General features: G+C 43.6%; 1 protein-coding gene across 3 annotated transcripts in view; it reads left to right on the top strand.

The window, feature by feature from the left end:
* Nucleotides 1-1461: 1461 nt before the first annotated feature.
* The window catches only part of PHLPP2 (PH domain and leucine rich repeat protein phosphatase 2), a 76608-nt gene continuing 59695 nt past the window's right edge, over nucleotides 1462-18374 (top strand). Inside the window, exons 1-2 of one of the 3 annotated variants that reach the window (XM_026456480.2) lie at nucleotides 1462-1642; nucleotides 11056-11345. In XM_026456480.2, coding sequence (XP_026312265.1) covers nucleotides 1544-1642; nucleotides 11056-11345 — 389 coding nt within the window. In that variant the 5' untranslated portion in view covers nucleotides 1462-1543. The remainder of the gene's footprint in view (nucleotides 1643-11055; nucleotides 11346-18374) is intronic. The other 2 variants (XM_026456479.2, XM_026456481.2) reach the window with 2 other exon arrangements.

The following is an 18374-nucleotide window of genomic DNA, read 5'->3' on the forward strand; positions in this document are numbered from 1 at the left end:
TGTACTAAGCCTGCAATTAAAGTATTCTAGACATACAGTTAGTCTGAATGAGACAAACTGAAGCAATGGATAATAGGTGATTTTTTTTTTTTTTTTTTTTTCCTTTTGAGACAGGGTCTCCCTTTGTCGCCCAGGTTGGAGTGCAGTGGCTCGATTGGCTCACTGTAACCTCCGCCTCTCGGGTTCAAGCGATTCTCCTGCCTCCGCCTCCCAAGTGGCTGGGATTACAGGCGTGCGCCACCCTGCCCAGCTCATTTTTTTTGTATTTTTGGTAGAGAAGGGGTTTCCCTATGTTGGTCAGGCTGGTCTCGAACTCCTGGCCTCAAGTAATCTGCCTGCGTTGCCTTCCTAAAGTACTGGGATTATAGTTCTTCAAAAGTGAAGAAATTACTATTTTTTTTTGCTGTCTAATTTCTTACACGTTACTTGAAGATTCAACAACCTGTGTACGAGGTGAAGCCCTAAAAATCCGCAAGTCTAGAAGCCTTCCTAGAAAAATTTAGGAGGAATTCAGAGTACTTTCCGAGAAACCGATTGGATCTTCAATTTAGAATTTCAGAATTATAATGGCTATTATGAATCCCCACTATACGTTAGGCACTTTGTATGCACTAAATCTTCATAACTACTTGGCAGATTTTAATCTCTCACAGCCTAAGAACGAAAGGCTTAGATCAAGTAACTTGCACAGGGGTATAGAGCTAAAGAAGGGCAGAGTGGAGATCTGGAATCAGGTTGACTGACTCCAAATTTGGTTCATTGGCCACAAAACTACCATCACTGAAAGAACGAACAGAAAAATACAAAACAAACAACGAAAAGAAAATGTTACCTTTTAAAAGTTTTTTTTTTTTTTTCTGAATCAGCCTTGCAAATAAATCATAAAACGGCTCACAGGCCATATTACTGCTTGAAGCAGAGCACTGAATTCTGATCATTTTGCTCCAGGAGGAGGAAAGGGAATTAAAACACGGCTGGGAGGTGAGCTGACGTTTTGTACGAGGTTGGGTTGAATTTGCTTAAGAAGGTCACACGCATCTCTGATAAGGAAGAGAAAAGGCCTTGCCAAGGTGAGTATTCTCAACAGTTCGTTCAACGGCTTGGCAAGTGAGGGAAGTTACAAGAGCCACCCTGGGCGGAGGGCAGCGTCCTGTCACAATTGACAGGTGCCGGCGCCACCTGCTTCTTCCTCCCGCGGGTTTCTTAGAGGGGAGGGAAAGCAGCAAATAACCCTCCTTGCGCTCTAGTCCTCCAAGCCTAGGGCGGCGGGCAGTGGAGGCCCCGCGCCCTGCGGTGGCGCCAGGTTACGCCAGGCCGGCCGCCGCTGGGATGCGGCTTGGCGGCGCCCGGGCCACTCGGCGCCCGCTGCTACGCAAGTCCAGCGGGGCTGCGGAAGGGGCGGGTCCGGCATGGCAGCGGGAGGGGCGGGGCTGGCGAGCCGCCGGAGGGGCGGAGCCGGCGGGTCGCCGGATGCTCTCGCGCGCCGCCGAGATTCCGCACGCCGTCGCGCGGGCCCGGCGTCCCTGTGCAGCCTGGGCCGCGGATGGGGGAGGTGGAGCCGGGGCCCGCGGGCCCGCTGGAGCCCCCGGAGCCGCCCGAAGCGCCGGCGAGCCGCCGGCCAGGAGGGATCCGGGTCCTGAAGGTGAGGCGGGCGGACGGACGAGCTAGCCGGCGAGCGGGCAGGCGGACTAGGGAGGGAACAAGGGAGGGCAGAGGCCGCTGCCGCCCCCGCCCCGCGCGGTGGCTGAGGCAGCCGGCGACCCCCGCCCGACGTCAGTCAGTCGGCCGCCCCACACCCGGCTGGGGACGCCAAGGCCTCCGCGCCGCGCCCCCGTCCAGGCCTCGGCCGCCTCGGTCCCCCGCTGCTGCCCATCCCTGGCCGCGCGCCGCCCGCCTCGCAGGCCCACGCCTTCGGGCTGCCGGCAGCCGCCGCCCACCCGGACCCTTCGCCGCCCCCGCCTGCCTCACCGCGCTCGGGGCCCGGAGGCCGACTTCTGGCACAGGAGCAGGGCTGGAAGTACGCCGGGCTTTCTCCCCTCCCGGACACCTGAAGACATCACCCCAGCGGGAGGATGGCGGCGGCGATTGGCCGGCGCCGCGGAGGGCTCGGGGCCGCGCGGGGTGGAGCCGGCTCCTCTGCCCTCGGGGCTCGCTACCCGAGGTGCCGGCCGGGAAGGAGGACCCGCCCCGCTTGGAGAGAGAAGTCCAGCTGGAGCTGCGGCTCGGGGACTCGCTGGGCGTGATGCGGGATGGAGGAGGGGCCGGGCCGAAAGGGGCATTCCTGCTCGCGGGAGCGGGGCCCACTGCCCAGGGAGACGGAATGGGCGAGCCGTTATGCAACAGGCAGCTAGCGGGGCTTCTTGGCAGGAACTGGGGGAGTGGGAGGATATGAAAACAGATGCAGGCAAGAGGGGAGTGGAACCTTGAAGGTGATGACAAGTTTTACTAAGGAATGCACAAGGTGTGGTGGCGATAGTGGGGAGGAGAAGATGGTAAAAGGGAGGGGTTGTGGGAGGCTGACTGGGTGGAGTGTTTTACTAGCATTTGACAGAGTTGCAGAGAAATTTTTCTGTAGGTCAAATATGTAAACTAGATGTCCTTACGCAGGTGGAATGGAATTCCTTCTAGAGTTCTACATGAGGAATTCAGGATATGAAACTTGCCCAGTAGAAGGATGGAAAGGAAAGAAAATTTAGATTTGATGTGTTTCAAAAATACATTGCAAAACAATGAAAACGTATGATGTTAAAAATACATTAAGTAGTAGTTTATTGGGATTGAGGTTGAGCAGTATTTCCATGTTATGAAGGTTGTTAGTAAGATGTCACAAAGATGGGAACACGGAAAAGCAATAATAGAACCTGGTGAATCCATGGAAAACCATAAACTAGAACTCTGTAAAATTTAAAACATTTTTTGTGCTACTGCCTCTTAACATTTTTTTTCTTTTATTTATTTATTTTTTTTGAGACACCTCACTCTGTCACCCTGGCTGGAGTGCAGTGACTTGATCTCTGCCATCTCTGCCTCCAGGGTTCAAGTGATTTTCCTGCCTCAGCCTCCTGAGTAGCTGGGATTACGGGTGCCTGCCACCACATCCCGCTGATTTTTTGTATTTTTAGTAGAGACCGGGTTTTGCTATGTTTCCCAGGCTGGTCTTGAACTCCTGATCTCCAGTAATCCGCCCGCCTTGGCCTCCCAAAGTGCTGGGATTACAGGCATGAGCCACTGCGCTCGGCCTCATACAGAAGTTTTCTTAAGTAGCTGAGTGGTTGAATTTTGTGCCAAGTGATGCTGGAAAAGTAGTAGTACAGTAGAAGACTCTGAATTGGAAAGAGTCATCTCCCACCCATTTTTCTCTGAAGACCCTTCAAAAACTTCGTTCTTTTTTGTAACTCTTTTATACCTCATACCAAATCATGAACATCATTATTGTCAAATAATACAGATATTCGTCAAAAGACTAATATGACTAAGCCATTCTAAGCCAGACTAAATCCAGTTCCATCTATCCTGGGATACTGGAAAATTGCCTTCAAAATATGCCCCCAGATTTATTTAGTGAATTGATGGACCATAGGTTTGTAAGTTTTCCAGATGTTTCCTACAATTTGGGATTTATGGTTTTATTTTAGTAATGGTTAACTGTTTTTTACTCAGCTTATAGAAGATAGGAAGTTACAACTAATGTCGGTGTGTGCCATGAGATTCATTTTTTTTTTTCAATAATAGTTTTGGGTGTTTAGCAAAGTATGTGTAAACAATTAATGCCAAAAAATAAACTTAAAAAGTTTTTTTTAGAGACATAGCCTTATTGTGTAGCACAGGCTACACAATAGTTCAGTGGTGTGATCACAGCTCACTGCAGGCTCAAACTCCTGAGCTCAAGTACCTCAGCCTCCCAAGTAGTTACGACTATAGGCACATGCCTGGCTCATTTTTATTTTTATTTTTGTACAGATGGGGTCTTGCTATGTTGGTCTCAAGCTCCTGGCTTCAAGTGATCCTCTTAACGTTGAACTCTCAAAGCACTGGAATTACAGGCATGAGCCACTGCACCCAGCCCAAAACATTATTGTTATTATTTTTTTTGAGACAGAGCCTCTCCTGCCCAGGCTAGAATGCAATGGCGCGATCATGGCTCACTGTACCTTCTACCTCGTGGGCTCAAGTGATCCTTTTTCCTCAGCTTCCTGAGTAGCTGGGATCACAGGCACTTTTTTTTTTTTTTTTTGAAGTAGAGATGAGGTCTCACCTTGTTGCCTAGGCTGGCCTTGAACTCCTGCGCTCAAAGGCTCTCTCACCTCGGCATCCCAAAGTGCTGGGATTACAGGCATGAGCCACTGCACGCTGCCCCAAAACATTTTTAAAGCACTGACATATTCTTCCTCTATCTCATCCCACCCCTCCTCACCCCTTTCACAATATTTCATAACGTGTATATTCCCAGATATAATAAGTCTATATTGTTTTACAGTTTCAAATGCAGAAACATCTTCTACCTAAGAGTATTTAACAGTTTTTTTTCTTTTGTTTTGTTTTTTGTTTTTTGAGATGGAGTTTCACTCTTGTTGCCCAGGCTGGAGTGCAATGGCATGATCTTGGCTCACCGCCTCCCAGGTTCAAGCAAGTCTCCTGCTTCGGCCTCCCGAGTTGCTAGGATTACAGGCATGTGCCACTGTGCCCGTCTAATTTTGTATTTTTAGTAGAGACAGGATTTCTCTATGTTGGTCAGGCTGGTGTCAAAGTCCCGGCCTCAGGTGATCCACCCGCCTCGGTCTCCCAAAGTGCTGGGATTAAAGGCGTGAGCCACTGCACCTGGCCATGTTTCACATTCTTACAGAACTAACTGAATATGGAGAGTTACTTTATCAGACCCTGTTTATACCATGTATTTTTTTTATTGTATGTGAATGTGTAATAGTATATCACCTTTGGACTGATCATTGCCCTCATAGATCACCTTTATTTTTAGATTTAAAAGTATAAAACTGGGCTGAGAACAGTGGCTCACTTCTGTAATCCCAACACTTTGGGAGGCTGAGGCGGATGGATCACTCGAGGCCAGGAGTTTGAGACCAGCCCGGCCAACGTAGGGAAACGCATAGTGAAACATAGTGAAAAAAATATATATTATTTTAAAAATTAGCTAGGCATGGTGGTACACACCTGTAATCCCAGCTACTCAGGAGGCTGAGGCAGGAGAATTGCTTGAACCTGAGTGGCGGAGCAGTGAGCCGAGATCACGCCACAGCACTCCAGCCTGGGCAACAGAGTGAGACACTGTCTCAAAACAAACAAACAAAAGTATAAAATTGAAGCAATGGGTACTTAATTAATGGTTTACCCTCAAGACTTTTGCTTTCTAGAAAGATTTTTGTTTTCTTTCTGCGACGGAGTCTTGCTCTGTTGCCCGTGCTGGAGTGCAGTGGCGCAATCTCAGCTCACTGCAAGCTCCGCCTACCAGTTTCATGCCATTCTCCTTCCTCAGCCTCCCGAGTAGCTGGGACTACTGGCGCCTGCCACCACGCCCAGCTAAGTTTTTGTATTTTTAGCAGAGACGGTGTTTCACTGTGTTAGCCAGGATGGTCTCAATCTGACCTCGTGATCCACCCGCCTCGGCCTCCCAAAGTGCTGGGATTACAGGCGTGAGTCACTGTGCCCGGCCATTTTTTTTTTTTTTTTAGGACCAAGTCTCCCTTTGTCACCCAGGCTGGAGTGCAGTGGCATGATCTTGGCTCACTGTAGTCTCCACCTCCTGTATTCAAGCGATTCTGCTGCCTCAGCCTCCAGAGTAGCTGGGATTACAGGCACGTGTGCCACCACACCCGGTTAATTCTCTTGTATTTTTAATAGAGACAGGGTTTCACTATGTTGGCCAGGCTGGTCTCGAACTCCTGACCTTAGGTGATCCCGCCCGCCTCAGCCTCCCAAAGTGCTGGGATTATAGGCATGAACCACTGCACCTGGCTAGAAAGATCTTTCAATCTTAAATATGCTCTTTGTATACTTGTTTGATGTAACAGATGATTGTAGTTGTGTTCCCTTTTAAATAAATTTGTGGTAACAGTTCTATAAGAATGAGGGGAAAATAGTTTTCTCAACCTAGCAATTCCAGTAGAATGGTGATTCCAAAAGTTGAAAGCACCTCAGAGGACAGTGTCATCTGCAGTCCTGGCTGCTAGGAAGGTTTTTCTAGCAGTTCACTGATGTGTTAAGCAGTGGAGCAAGACATTCTTGAGAAGAAGGAAACACTAGGCAATTCAGCAGTGGCTAATAATAGCTAAACAGTCCATCTAGATTGTTGCTATAAGCCTTTGCTTTGCTTAATATCTAGGCCTTTTAAGTGCCCATTGGTCAGGTTTAAGAGAATGATATATACTGAAATTGTAACTTAGCAGTTTATTTTCTTAGGGTGGAGTATATCATGTAGACCGGAGATAGATCCTTTGAGGTAAATGATGACCAACAGCATGTATATTTTGCTGTTGTTTTAATCTTTTATTTCATTTTAATTTTTTTAGAGACGCAGTTTCACTCTGTTGCCCAGGCTGGTCTTGAACCCCTGGCCTCAAGTGATCCTCCCGCCTTGGCCTCCTGAAGTGCTGGGATTACAGGCATGTGTTTTTTTGTTGTTGTTGTTTTTGTTCTGTTTTTTTTTTTTTTTTTTCGAGATAGAGTCTTGTACTGTCGCCCAGGCTGGATTGCAGTGGCGTCATCTAGGCTCACTGTAACCTCCACCTCCCAGGTTCAAGTGATTTCCTTGCCTCAGCCTCCCAAGTATTTGGGATTACAGGCACCTGCCACCACGCCCAGCTAATTTTTTTGTATTTTTAGTAGAGACGGGGTTTCACTATGTTGATCAGGCTGGTCTTGAACTCCTGACCTCATGATCTGCCCGTCTTGGCCTCCCAAAGTGCTGGGATTGCAGGCATGAGCCACTGTGCCCAGCCGCATGTATGTTTTGATAATGTAAAGTTCCTTAAGGAATTTATAATCTAGGGTAAATATTTATGTGCTAAAAATGACTGTTAAAAATCATCACAAGGCCAGGCGTGATGGCTCATGCTTGTAATCCCAGCACTTTGGGAGGCCAAGGTGGGTGGATCACGAGGTCAGGAGATTGAGACCATCCTGGCTAGTACGGTGAAACCCCGTCTCCACTAAAAAAACAAAAAATTAGCCAGGTGTGGTGGCGGGCACCTGTAGTCCCAGCCACTTGGGAGGCTGAGGCAGGAGAATGGTGTGAACCCAGGAGGCGGAGCTTGCCGTGAGCCGAGATTGCGCCACAGCACTTCAGCCTGAGCGACAGAGCGAGACTCCATCTCAAAAAAAAAAAATTTCTCACAGAAGAAAAATCAGGCCTGGTGTGGTGGCTCATACTTGTAATCCCAGCACTTTGGGAGGCTGAAGCAGGAGGATTGCTTGAGTCCAGAAGTTCAAGACCAGCCTGGGCAACGTAGGAAGACCCCATTTTTTGTATTAAAAAAATACAAAAAATTAGCTGGGTGTGGTGGCGTGTGCCTGTAGTCCCAACTACTCTGGAGGCTAAGGCTTTAGTATCACTTGAGATCAGGAGTTCGAAGCTGCAGTGGGCTATGATCACGCCACTGTAGTCCAGGCTGGGTGACAGAGGGAGACCTCATCTCAAAACAAACAGAACTTCCTGGGGTCTTCCTTGACTTTTCTAAGATTTAGAAGGTTAGTGGACCATTATTTGACCTTAGAAAGTTTTTCTTTTTTCTTTTTTTTTTATTGAGATGGAGTCTTGCTCTGTCGCCCAGGCTGGAGTGCATTGGAGCCGTCTCAGCTCACTGCAAGCCTCGCCTCCCTGGTTCACGCCATTCTCCTGCGTCAGCCTCCTGAGTAGCTGGGACTATAGGCGCCCGCTACCACACCTGGCTGATTTTTTTTGTATTTTTAGTAGAGACAAGGTTTCACCGTGTTAGCCAGGATTACCTCGATCTCCTGACCTCGTGATCTGCCTGCCTCAGCTTCCCAAAGTGCTGGGATTACAAGCGTCAGCCGCCGTGCCCGGCAACCTTGGAAAGTTTTCTGAAGAAGACTTTTGTTGATTATGTGGCACAGTGTCTGCTTATTCTTTCTTCTCCACTGAGTACAGAATGCAGAGCTTCATATAAATATTGCTGCTGTACTATATGGAATACTGTTTTCAGATGGTCCAGTTAATCTTCCCAAAATATTAAAAAATAAGGAATATTTAAAATTTAGCAGTATTTACCTGCTAAATATTTAACTATTAGCAATATTTGACTATTCAGTGGTTAAAATTATTTAGTAGTACAAATACGATGGTCCCTATGTTTACGCAGTGAGCGCTTGAAAGCCCTTTCATTCTGAGATATTCAGCTTCAAGAAAATGCATTTGATGAGAAAACTAGTTCTCACTTGTAGCAGGGGTTTATCCTACTTCTCTGAAGTTAGAATCAATAATCCTCATGGTTTTGAATAGCAATGCCTGAATCCCCAAGATCTGCAAAACAGTTTTCCTGAGTTCATCTGCATTTAAGCAATAAAGTCATTCTTACTCTGATTTTTCTTTCTTCCCACGTAGAAATACCTGCTAACTTTTCATTCCTCTTTCTCTACCGTCTTTAGAAATGTATTACCCTCAAATATTTAATTTTAGTAATTATAAAAATAATATTTGCTGTATTTATAGGTGTTTCTTTTTTCCAGTGAGGAATACTACTGAAAGTATTTTATTTACTCCCATTCACTTTGCAGCTGCTGCAGATATGTGGGGTTCTCCATAGAAATGGGGATTTTTTTCCCTCCAAGTTTGTTCAGCTTCTTGCCAGAGCTAATTGGACTAAAGTACAGATTGGGAATAAATTTCTGTGATGTCAACTGAGTTCTACAAACACTCCTGTGTCACCCAGGTGTTGACATGCTAGAAGTGGAGAAGAGGAAGAAAAATAAATAAACCCATTGTCATAGATGTAGTATTAAAGGTGTACTCAAGGTGAAGAAGTTCTTTATTCTGTCTAGGTAATTCATTAATTCTATCTAGTAAAAATGTCTGGTAGTCATTAATTCTGTCTAGGGAGAATGAGGATAGGAGATACGGAAGGCTCCATAGAGAAGGTGATGCCTGAGTAGGATTTTGAAGAACAACTTGTCATATGGATGAGGTGCAAGTTGGAGAAGGACATTTTAGACAAGCCACAGCATTGTGGTGTACTTGGTGTGTCTGGAGAGCTGCAAGTCGTTGGATGTGATTGAAACATGGAGTAAAGGGCAGTAGTAGGGAATGAAGCTGGAGACGTGCAGCTGTGGAAGTGTCAGTGGAAATTTCTTTTTTATCAAAAAGAACAGAAATAGCCCATCATAAAAATAGAGCAGGCAAATGTTGATCTTTAGAAACTTGTTATATTACCTGTAGATATTGTTTTTGCTTTGAGATAACTTCGCAATATATGAATTTCACATACCTAAATTATCAAATGCGACATTAATTTGTTTTAAACAGTGCAAGAATAGAAAGTATATTTGTGCAGTATTGTGCTGACATTGCACTTGGCTTATTTGGGATGTAAAGCAAAGGGTTAGGACCCTAGAGAAACACACATTTTCATAAGGAGACATGTACAAAAATGTTTATTGCTGAATTGTTTCTAGCAGTGAAAAATTGGAAGCAAACTAAATGCTGTCAGCAGGAGAGTGGATAAAGTTTGGTGTATTTGTATAAGGGAATATTCAAATGAATGAACTGGGTATATTAACACAGTTGTATCTCTAAAGCAATACTGAACCAAATAAAATTACAGGGTGAAGCATAAGTATTGTTAAGGATTAGATGAAGTTTAAATTACATAAGACAATACTATGTGTGGTTTATAGATAAAAGTTTTTTTTTTTTTGAGGTAGAGTCTCACTCTGTCACCCACACTGGAGTGCAGTGGCACAATCTCGACTCACTGCAACCTCCTGGGTTCAAGTGATTCTCCTACCTCAGCCTCCCAAGTAGCTGGGATTACAGGCACATGCCACCACACTCGGCTAATGGCTAATTTTTTTTTTTTTTCATTTTTAGTAGAGACAGACAGGGCTTCACCATGTTGGCCAAGCTGGTCTCAAATTCCTGACCTTAAATGATTCACTCACCTGGGCCTCCTAAAGTGCTGGGATTACAGGTGTGAGCCACCTTGCCCAGCCTAACATTTCTTTTTTTTTGAGATGGAGTCTTGCTCTGTCACCCAGGCTAGTGTACGGTGGCACTGTCTTGGCTCACTGAAACCTCTGCCTTCCAGGTTCAAGCAATCTTCCCACCTCAGCCTCCCAGGTAGCTAGGATTACAGACGTGTGCCACCACAGATGGCTAATTTTTTTGTATTTTTTAGTAGAGATAGGGTTTCACCATGTTGGCCGGGCTGGTCTCGAATTCCTGACCTCAAGTGATCCACCCGCCTTGGCCTCCCAAAGTGCTGGGATTACAGATGTAAGCCACTGTGCCCAAGTAAAATACTAAAATTTCTATTTTTGAGAGGCAAGGTCTCGCTCTGTCACCCAGATGGGATTGCAGTGGCACAATCACAGCTCACTGCAACCTCAACCTCCCTGGCTTAATCTGTCCTCCACCTCAGCCTCCCAAGTAGCTGGGACTACAGGCATGTGCCACCATGCCTGGCTAATATAAAAAAAAATTTGTAGAGATGGGATGTTGCTATCTTACCCAGGCTAGTCTTGAACTCCTGACCTCAAGCAGTCCTCTCACCTTGTCCTCCCAAAGTGCTGGGTTTACAGGCCTGAGCCACTGCAACCCGCTGTTTTGTTACTCTTGACACGTTTTTGAAAACACAAGAAAAAGAGAGGGTCAAAGAAGATGATGGATGGAAACACAGCAGTAAAGAAAATTAAGTTATCTGAGTTAATAACAAATGAGCATGACAGCTGTAAAGTGCTCCACAAAAGGAGGGGATACGTGAACAGAGTGTTGGGGAATATAAAGTAGAAAGAGGTGGGGTGAGGACTGAAATGTCTAATTCAGTCAGATGTTCTAGCTAACGATTTCTTTCTCTTGATATTTTTTAGAGAAATATGAAACGCAATGGGAGCAGAAATTGTTTGAATAGGAGAAGTAGGTTTGGTTCTCGAGAAAGAGACTGGCTGAGAGAAGATGTAAAGAGAGGCTGTGTTTACCTTTATGGAGCAGACAGTACCACTGCCACTACAACCACCACCACCTCCTCTTCCTCTTCCTCCTGCTCCTCTTCCTCTGACTTACATCTCGTCCTTTGCACTGTAGAGACACCAGCATCAGAAATATGTGCTGGAGAGGGAAGAGAAAGTCTTTATTTACAGCTTCATGGAGACCTGGTCAGGTGAGGTCTCAGTTTTACCGCTCTAATTCTACTGTAATATAAATAATGTTTCTGCTTAGAACTGGACTTTAGGATTTTAATTCTGCCGGAACTATAAGTGTTGGTTACGGACTCACTGGGCCTCAAGATTTGTCCTTGGAAGGCTGACTTTATGAATCTTGAATTTAAAAACTACTGACCAAGGAAAATTTGAGCGTTCTTTGATTTGGAATACACCATAGGTCAGATAACTAAATTTAAAAATAAGTATTCTAAAAGTTAAATTTCTTTGGCTGGGCACGGTGGCTCATGCCTGTAATCCCAGCAGTTGGGGAGGCTGAGGTGGGTGTATCACTTGAGGTCAGGAGTTCGAGACCAGCCTGGTCAACATGGCAAAACCCTGCCACTACTAAAAATATAAAAATTAGGCATGGTGGTGCACACCTGTAATCCCAGCTAGTCAGGAGGCTGAGACATGAGAATCTCTTGAACCTGGGAGACCGAGGTTGCGGCGAGCCAAGATCGTGCCACTGCACTCCAGCCTGGGTGACAGAGCAAGACTCTATCGCAAAAAAAAAAAAAAAAAAAAAAAGTTGTTTTTTTTGAAAAGTGTAAATAGAATGAAATTTTAAAAAGGATATAGAGTGAGATGTACTTTTCTGTCCCCCATTCCCCAACTACCCAGGCCTGTTTTTGAAGATAGTTATTACCAGCTTCTTATGTATGCTATGAGTATTCTGTTTAATTATAAGCATATATGTGCCCATGCATGAGTATGTCTCTGTACATGTATTATAAATTTTAAAACTCTGGTGCTGTGTGCAACACATTGTTGACTTAATATCTTTTAGATATCTTTCCATGTTAATATTTATATAGTTGTCATTTATTTAATGGCTGCAATAGTGTTCAATTTTGAGTCCACTATAATTTTAGCCAATCTTCTATTAATGGACATTCAGGTTGTTACCAGTTCTTTGCTACTACAAGAAGTGCTGCAATGAGTATCCATGTACCTGTGGTATCTCTCATATGTGAAAGTCTGTATGATAAACTCCTGGAAGTGGAACAGCCGGGTCAAAGGATATGAACATTTTTAATTTTCATACTTACTGTCAAATTCCTCTTCATAGAGGTTATATTTCCATCAGAAATATGAAAGTATATCTGTTTTCCCCTTACTTTCTCAAAAACATGTTAGTATTACATTTTATATATAAATAGAGACGTGCACATGCATGAGCTCAGACTTGCTCGTAAATAGAAATGATTGTTAACAGTTTTAAAATTAGAGAATCATAAAGTCAGCGTTCTGGGCCAAGTGACTTAGATTTCTGCAAATGTGATAGGAATTTTGTTGTTTTGTTATTTTAATTTTCATTTATCTTAATGAACATGTTTTCGTGGGTTTAAAAGCCATTTGTGTCTTGAAAAATTTTTATATAAATGTGAAGGAAATATTTTTATAACAGTCTTATACTATGCATGTGAACTCTTTGATTCAGCTTTTTAAAGAAAATCACTCTTAGTTCTTTGAATTAGATGTCAAATAAGAGCTCTTTAAATGCCTGACCATGATTTTTCTCTCCTCCCCATTTCCTGTCATTAAAAAAAAAATCTTGAAACAGAATTCAGAGCTGTGGATTTAATACGTTGAAAGTGAAAAGGAAGCTCCCACTTACACCTTAGAAGTGTGGTAATAATAGTAACACCTTTAGCTGAGCTAAAATTTGATGTCATTTTTAAAGTCTAAACTGAGATCTACTATGTGTTCTTTTTAGGATTTAGGCTAATTCCTGAAAAAGTAGATTAGCATTTGAATGTTTTCCTTGTTCACCAGTTAACTACATTTGCTAAATCCATTTGTAAAACGAAAGGATCAGACTGGGTGATCCTTAGGCTTTTCTAAATCTTAACACTGACTCTGATCTAATTTTATCAGGTGGAAAGCCTTGACCTAGATTATATCTGGTAGTGATTAACTTATTTCAGTGTATGATGTATTCATTTGTATAGTAATGTTTATGTATACAAAGATATTAGAAATATGAAGAAAATCCCACTGGAATTGACTTGCTACTAGTAGTTGTATAGTTAAGAATCTGAATGTGATAGTTTATTTACTTAAGTGAATCTAAACTGTACTTAAAAGTGAGGAGGTTGTTTCTTTTTAGCCCTGTAGCCTTCATCATTTATAATGAAATAGCCGTTTGAAGGTATAATTGATTAGAAAATAATGAAAACGCTATTGAACTGTGGTTTCAAAGAGTAAATATATTTTCATTGCTGGAGTAGGAGCTCACTAACTTTTACCCAGCTTAAGGATGATGATGATGGTAGAGTTCAGCTAACATTAAGTGCTTTCATGTGTTAGTGTGCTTAGTGCTTTATGCGCATTTTCTCATTAAATCTTCACAGTAACTCCAAGGGAGTTAGTATCATTGCTTTTAGATGAGGAAGATTGAGTCCTTGAGAGAGATTCAGTAACCTGCTCAGGGTCAGGCAGGTACTGCCCTGCAGTTGGAATACCTGAATCATTCAAGGTAGATGATGGACTTCGTTCTAAGTAAAGGCCAGCTGTGACAGAGGAACTGGCACAGCAGCGACCCTTCCTCAGTTTCACTATTTAATCGTGCTTATTTCAAGATCTTGTTTGATCCATTACTCAGCTGTTTCTTGTTTATGATCAGTCTTACATTATCTAATCAAGGGAGTAAGTACTTTCTTCTAATAGCCCTTTATCAGCTAGTTGACAATCTAAGGCATTATCTTTTTAAGGAACTTTTTGCTGATTACTGAAGTATGTTCACCGAAGAAATTTTGGAAAATGAAAAAACATAAAGAGAAATGATAATAATCAATGCTTATGCTTTATGTAAATTACCTCATCTAATCCTCACAACCATCTTGTGAGGTAAACACTGTCCCCATTTTATAAATGAGGAAAATAAGACTTCACAGGGTTAAGCATCTCGTCTAAGTGCAATCAGCTACTAAGTGGTAGAGCTGGAGTTTGAATCCTGGCATTCTGACACTACATCTGTCTTCTGTATTGCCTCCCCACAGTAACATTATTTTTCCCCAGATCTTTTTTCAATTCCACATACTTTTAAATACTTATGTATTTGGGCTCATATATTCAGTTTTATATCCTGTCTACTTAGGGGATCATCTTAATTTCTTTCTTTTTTTTTTTTTTGAGACGAAGTTTCACTCTTGTGGCCCAGGCTGGAGTGCAGTGGTGTGATCTCGGCTCACTGCAACCTCTACCTCCCAGATTCAAGTGATTCTCCTGCCTCAGCCTCCCAAGTTGCTGGGATTACAGGCATGAACTGCCATACTTGGCTAATTTTTTGTATTTTTAGTAGAGATGGGGTTTCTCCATATTGGGCAGCCTGGTCTCGAACTCCTGACCTCAGGTGATCTGCCCGCCTCGGCCTCCCAAAGTGCTGGGATTACAGGCATGAGCCACCGTGCCCGACCGGATCATCTTAATTTCATGGTGTCGTTAGAAATTAGACACCAGTTTTAATAGTTACAGAATATTCCTCTGTATGGATACACTATAAGTTGAGACATAATATGCAATAATGGTTTAGAGGTTGGATTCTGGAATGAGAGTGTGTGGGTTCAAATCCTGGCTTCGACATTTACTATGCAGGTTATATATAATGTTCTGTGCTTCAGTGTAGTAATCTGTAAAATGGAAGATGGTAATATTTACATTATTGAGTTGTCATGAGGATTAAATTAATTATATGTGATATGAAGATTAAATGAATTCATACTTGTAGTGCTGCTTAAACTGTCTACCTGTGGGGCTTGTTCACATATAGATTCTGCTTCGGTAGGTTTAGGTGGGACCTGAGAATGTACATTTCAATTAAGCTCCTAAGAGATGTGCTGTACTTCAAATAGCAAGGAAGTAAAGTACTTCAATTGATGTCTGGCACCTAACAAGTGCTCAATAAATATTACCTATTTCAGTTGTTTGAAATCATGCAACTCTTAGAAGTGGTGTTGCTTTGACTAAACCATTGCCCATTGTCACACTGCTGATTTCCTTAGGCTAGGTCCTGGAAATGGGATTACTGGGATTAAAATTACCCCACATTTTCTCTGAGTTATTCATTACTACTTTGTTTTTTCCAACCATGAGTTATCACTCAAATATACCTCAAGATTATTACTAATTTATAGAATTTTAGCGCTTGAAGAAACCTTAGAGAGACCATCTGCTGGTGAAACTAAATCTACCCTACAACCGTCCCCCCTTGCAATTTGGAAATGTGTGTGGGGACAGGGTTTTTGGGTTGTCATAACTGCTGGGAGGAGTTACAGAATTTAGGTGGCAAGGGCCAGAGAGGCTTATTGAAATGTGTGTGTGCCAGGTGCAGTGGCTCAAGTCTGTAATCCTAGCACTTAGGGAGGCCGAGGCAGGAGGATCGCTTGGGCTCAGGAGTTCTAGATCAGCCTGGGCAAGATGGTGAAACCCTGTTGCTACCAAAAATATTAATACAAAAAATTAGCCAGGCATGGTGATGCACACTTGTGGTTCCAGTTCACGCAGTACTTGGGAGGCTGAGGTAGGAGAATCGCTTGGGCCTGGGAGGCGGAGGTTGCAGCGAGCCAAGATTGCACCACTGCATTCCAGCTTGGGCGACAGAGAGATCCTGTCTCAGAAGAAAAAGAAAAAGAAAAATGTGTGTCGGACAACCCTGTACAGCCAAGGATTTTCCTGCCCCAAAAGTCAGAAACTTCCCCATTAGGAAACACTGAGGCCATTTCCCTTTGTTTAATAGATGTGAAAATAGACTCAGAGGGTTCAGGTTGAAAGCACATTCCTGCAGCTGGCTGGTGATAAATTGGTCTTGTCTCTCAAGCTGCTGCTGCTTACAATTAAAATATTTGGCTTGACTTTTCTGTTGAACTGTTTTGAGTGATAAAAATGACTCACTAGTGAAACTTAGTGTAATCATTGCCTCCTGTCTGAGAAGTTAAGATCATTTGTGATAACATGGATTGCCCTTTGGCTGATGGTCATATACTTTTATTCTTAGTCATCAAAATAACCAAGAGTTTTTCTTTTTTTAATTTTTATTTTTTCATTAATCAGATGAGAAGAGAAACTAAGATATCTGAATAGTCAGTAGCTACCTTTTAAAATTAGTTTAGAACCAATAGGGTGTGTATAACAGAAAATAGCACCCTTGGGATTTGGGATGCTGAGTTCTGATTCCCATTTGCTGAGTCACTAAAATTTTGTTTGCTGTATTTTGAAATTATAAAGGTGGAATGAAAAATTCTGTTTTAGGATATGTACTGAACTGATTACCACTGAATAGGGGAAAAGGAGTTTTTTCCCCTACATATTTTGGTACTATTTAAAAATTTTTAAAGAGTGCTTTATATGTTACAAAATTGGAATATAGGTAAATAATTTTATTTTGAAACATTTTTTATCCATTTTAAAACTTCCGAAATCAGCATATATATTAGAGTTGATGGTAGGTTACAGTTTAATTGGCAGAATTTTTAAAAATTTATTTTTCTTTTTTAAAAAATATAGAGATTGAATCATGCTATGTTGTCCAGGCTGGAGTACTGTGGCTATTCACAGGCCCTATCATAACACACAACAACCTTGAACTCCTGGGCTCAAGTGATTCTCCTGTCTCAGCCTCCTGAGTAGCTGGGACTACAGGGGCACGCTACTGCACCTGGCTAGATTTTTCTCTTTTTCTTTTGAGATGGAGTCTCACTCTGTTGTCCAAGGTGGAGTGTAGTGACACAATCTCAGCTCACCGCAACCTCTGCCTCCTGGGTTCAAGTGATTCTCCTGCCTCAGCCTGCCGAGTAGCTGGGACTACAGGCGCGCACCACCACGCCCAGCTAATTTTTGTATTTTTAGTAGAGATGGGGTTTCACTGTGTTGGCCAGGATGGTCTTGATCTCTTTGTCAAGCGCATCTGTGTGAAGAGACCACCAAACAGGCTTTGTGTGAGCAATAAAACTTTTTAATCACCTGGGTGCAGGTGGGCTGAGTCCGAAAAAGGAGTCAGCAAAGGGAGATAGGGGTGGGGCAGTGTTACAGGATTTGGGTGGGTAGTGGAAAATTACAGCCAAAGGGGGTTTTTCTCTTGTGGGCAGGGTTGGGGTTTACTAGATGCTCATTGAGGGAGCTTCTGAGAGTCATTATCCATGAGAAAGAATTTCACAAGGTAATGTCATTAGTTAAGGCAGGAGCCGGCCATTTTTACTTCTTTTGTGTTTCTTCAGTTGCCTCAGGCCATCTGGATGTATACGGGTAGGCTTGGGCTCAGAGGCCTGACATTCTGGTCTTCTTATATTAATAAGAAACACAAAACAAAATAGTGGTGGGATGTTGGGGTGGCAGAGATTTTTGGCGGTGGTATTGTAGCAGGATGAGCCATGGACAAAACCCCTCAGACACTGAGGTAGTGAAGGGAATGGCTTTAATCAGCTGGGTGCATCGGCAGGCTAACGTCTTAAAATCCGAGCTCGTCAGGTGCTCAACTTCTGTCTCTTTTAAGGGCTCACAACTGAAAGGGGGTCCGCGTGAGAGGGTCATGGTCGATTGAGCAAGCCAAGGGGTATGTGACGGGCTGCAAGCACCGGTGGTCAGTGAAACAGAACAGAATGGGAGGTTTCACAGTGTCTTTACATACAATGTCTGGAATCTATAGATAACATCAGTTGCTAGGTCAGGGATGGAATTTTAACTACCAGGCTTAGGTCAGGCAGGCCCAGGCCTGGTTTCCAGTCTGGTTCCTAGGCGCCGGGCTACCTGCCTTTAGTTTTGCTTCTCTTTCCTTTTCTGAGTATAAAACAATACAAAACAATATGAGAGGGTCTCTCTCTTCCCTCAGTATGGAGAGATAATGGGCGATGTTTCTCAGGGCTGCTTTGAGCAGGATTGGGGCGGCGTGGACACCTTAAAGAAAGGCTCTGACCTCGGTAACCTCGGGATTCGCCCACCACTGCCTCCCAAAGTGCTGGTATTACAGGTGTGAGCCACTGTGCTCTGCT

This window comes from Piliocolobus tephrosceles, chromosome 17 (genome assembly GCF_002776525.5).
Source record: "Piliocolobus tephrosceles isolate RC106 chromosome 17, ASM277652v3, whole genome shotgun sequence".
Classification (NCBI taxonomy): domain Eukaryota; kingdom Metazoa; phylum Chordata; class Mammalia; order Primates; family Cercopithecidae; genus Piliocolobus; species Piliocolobus tephrosceles.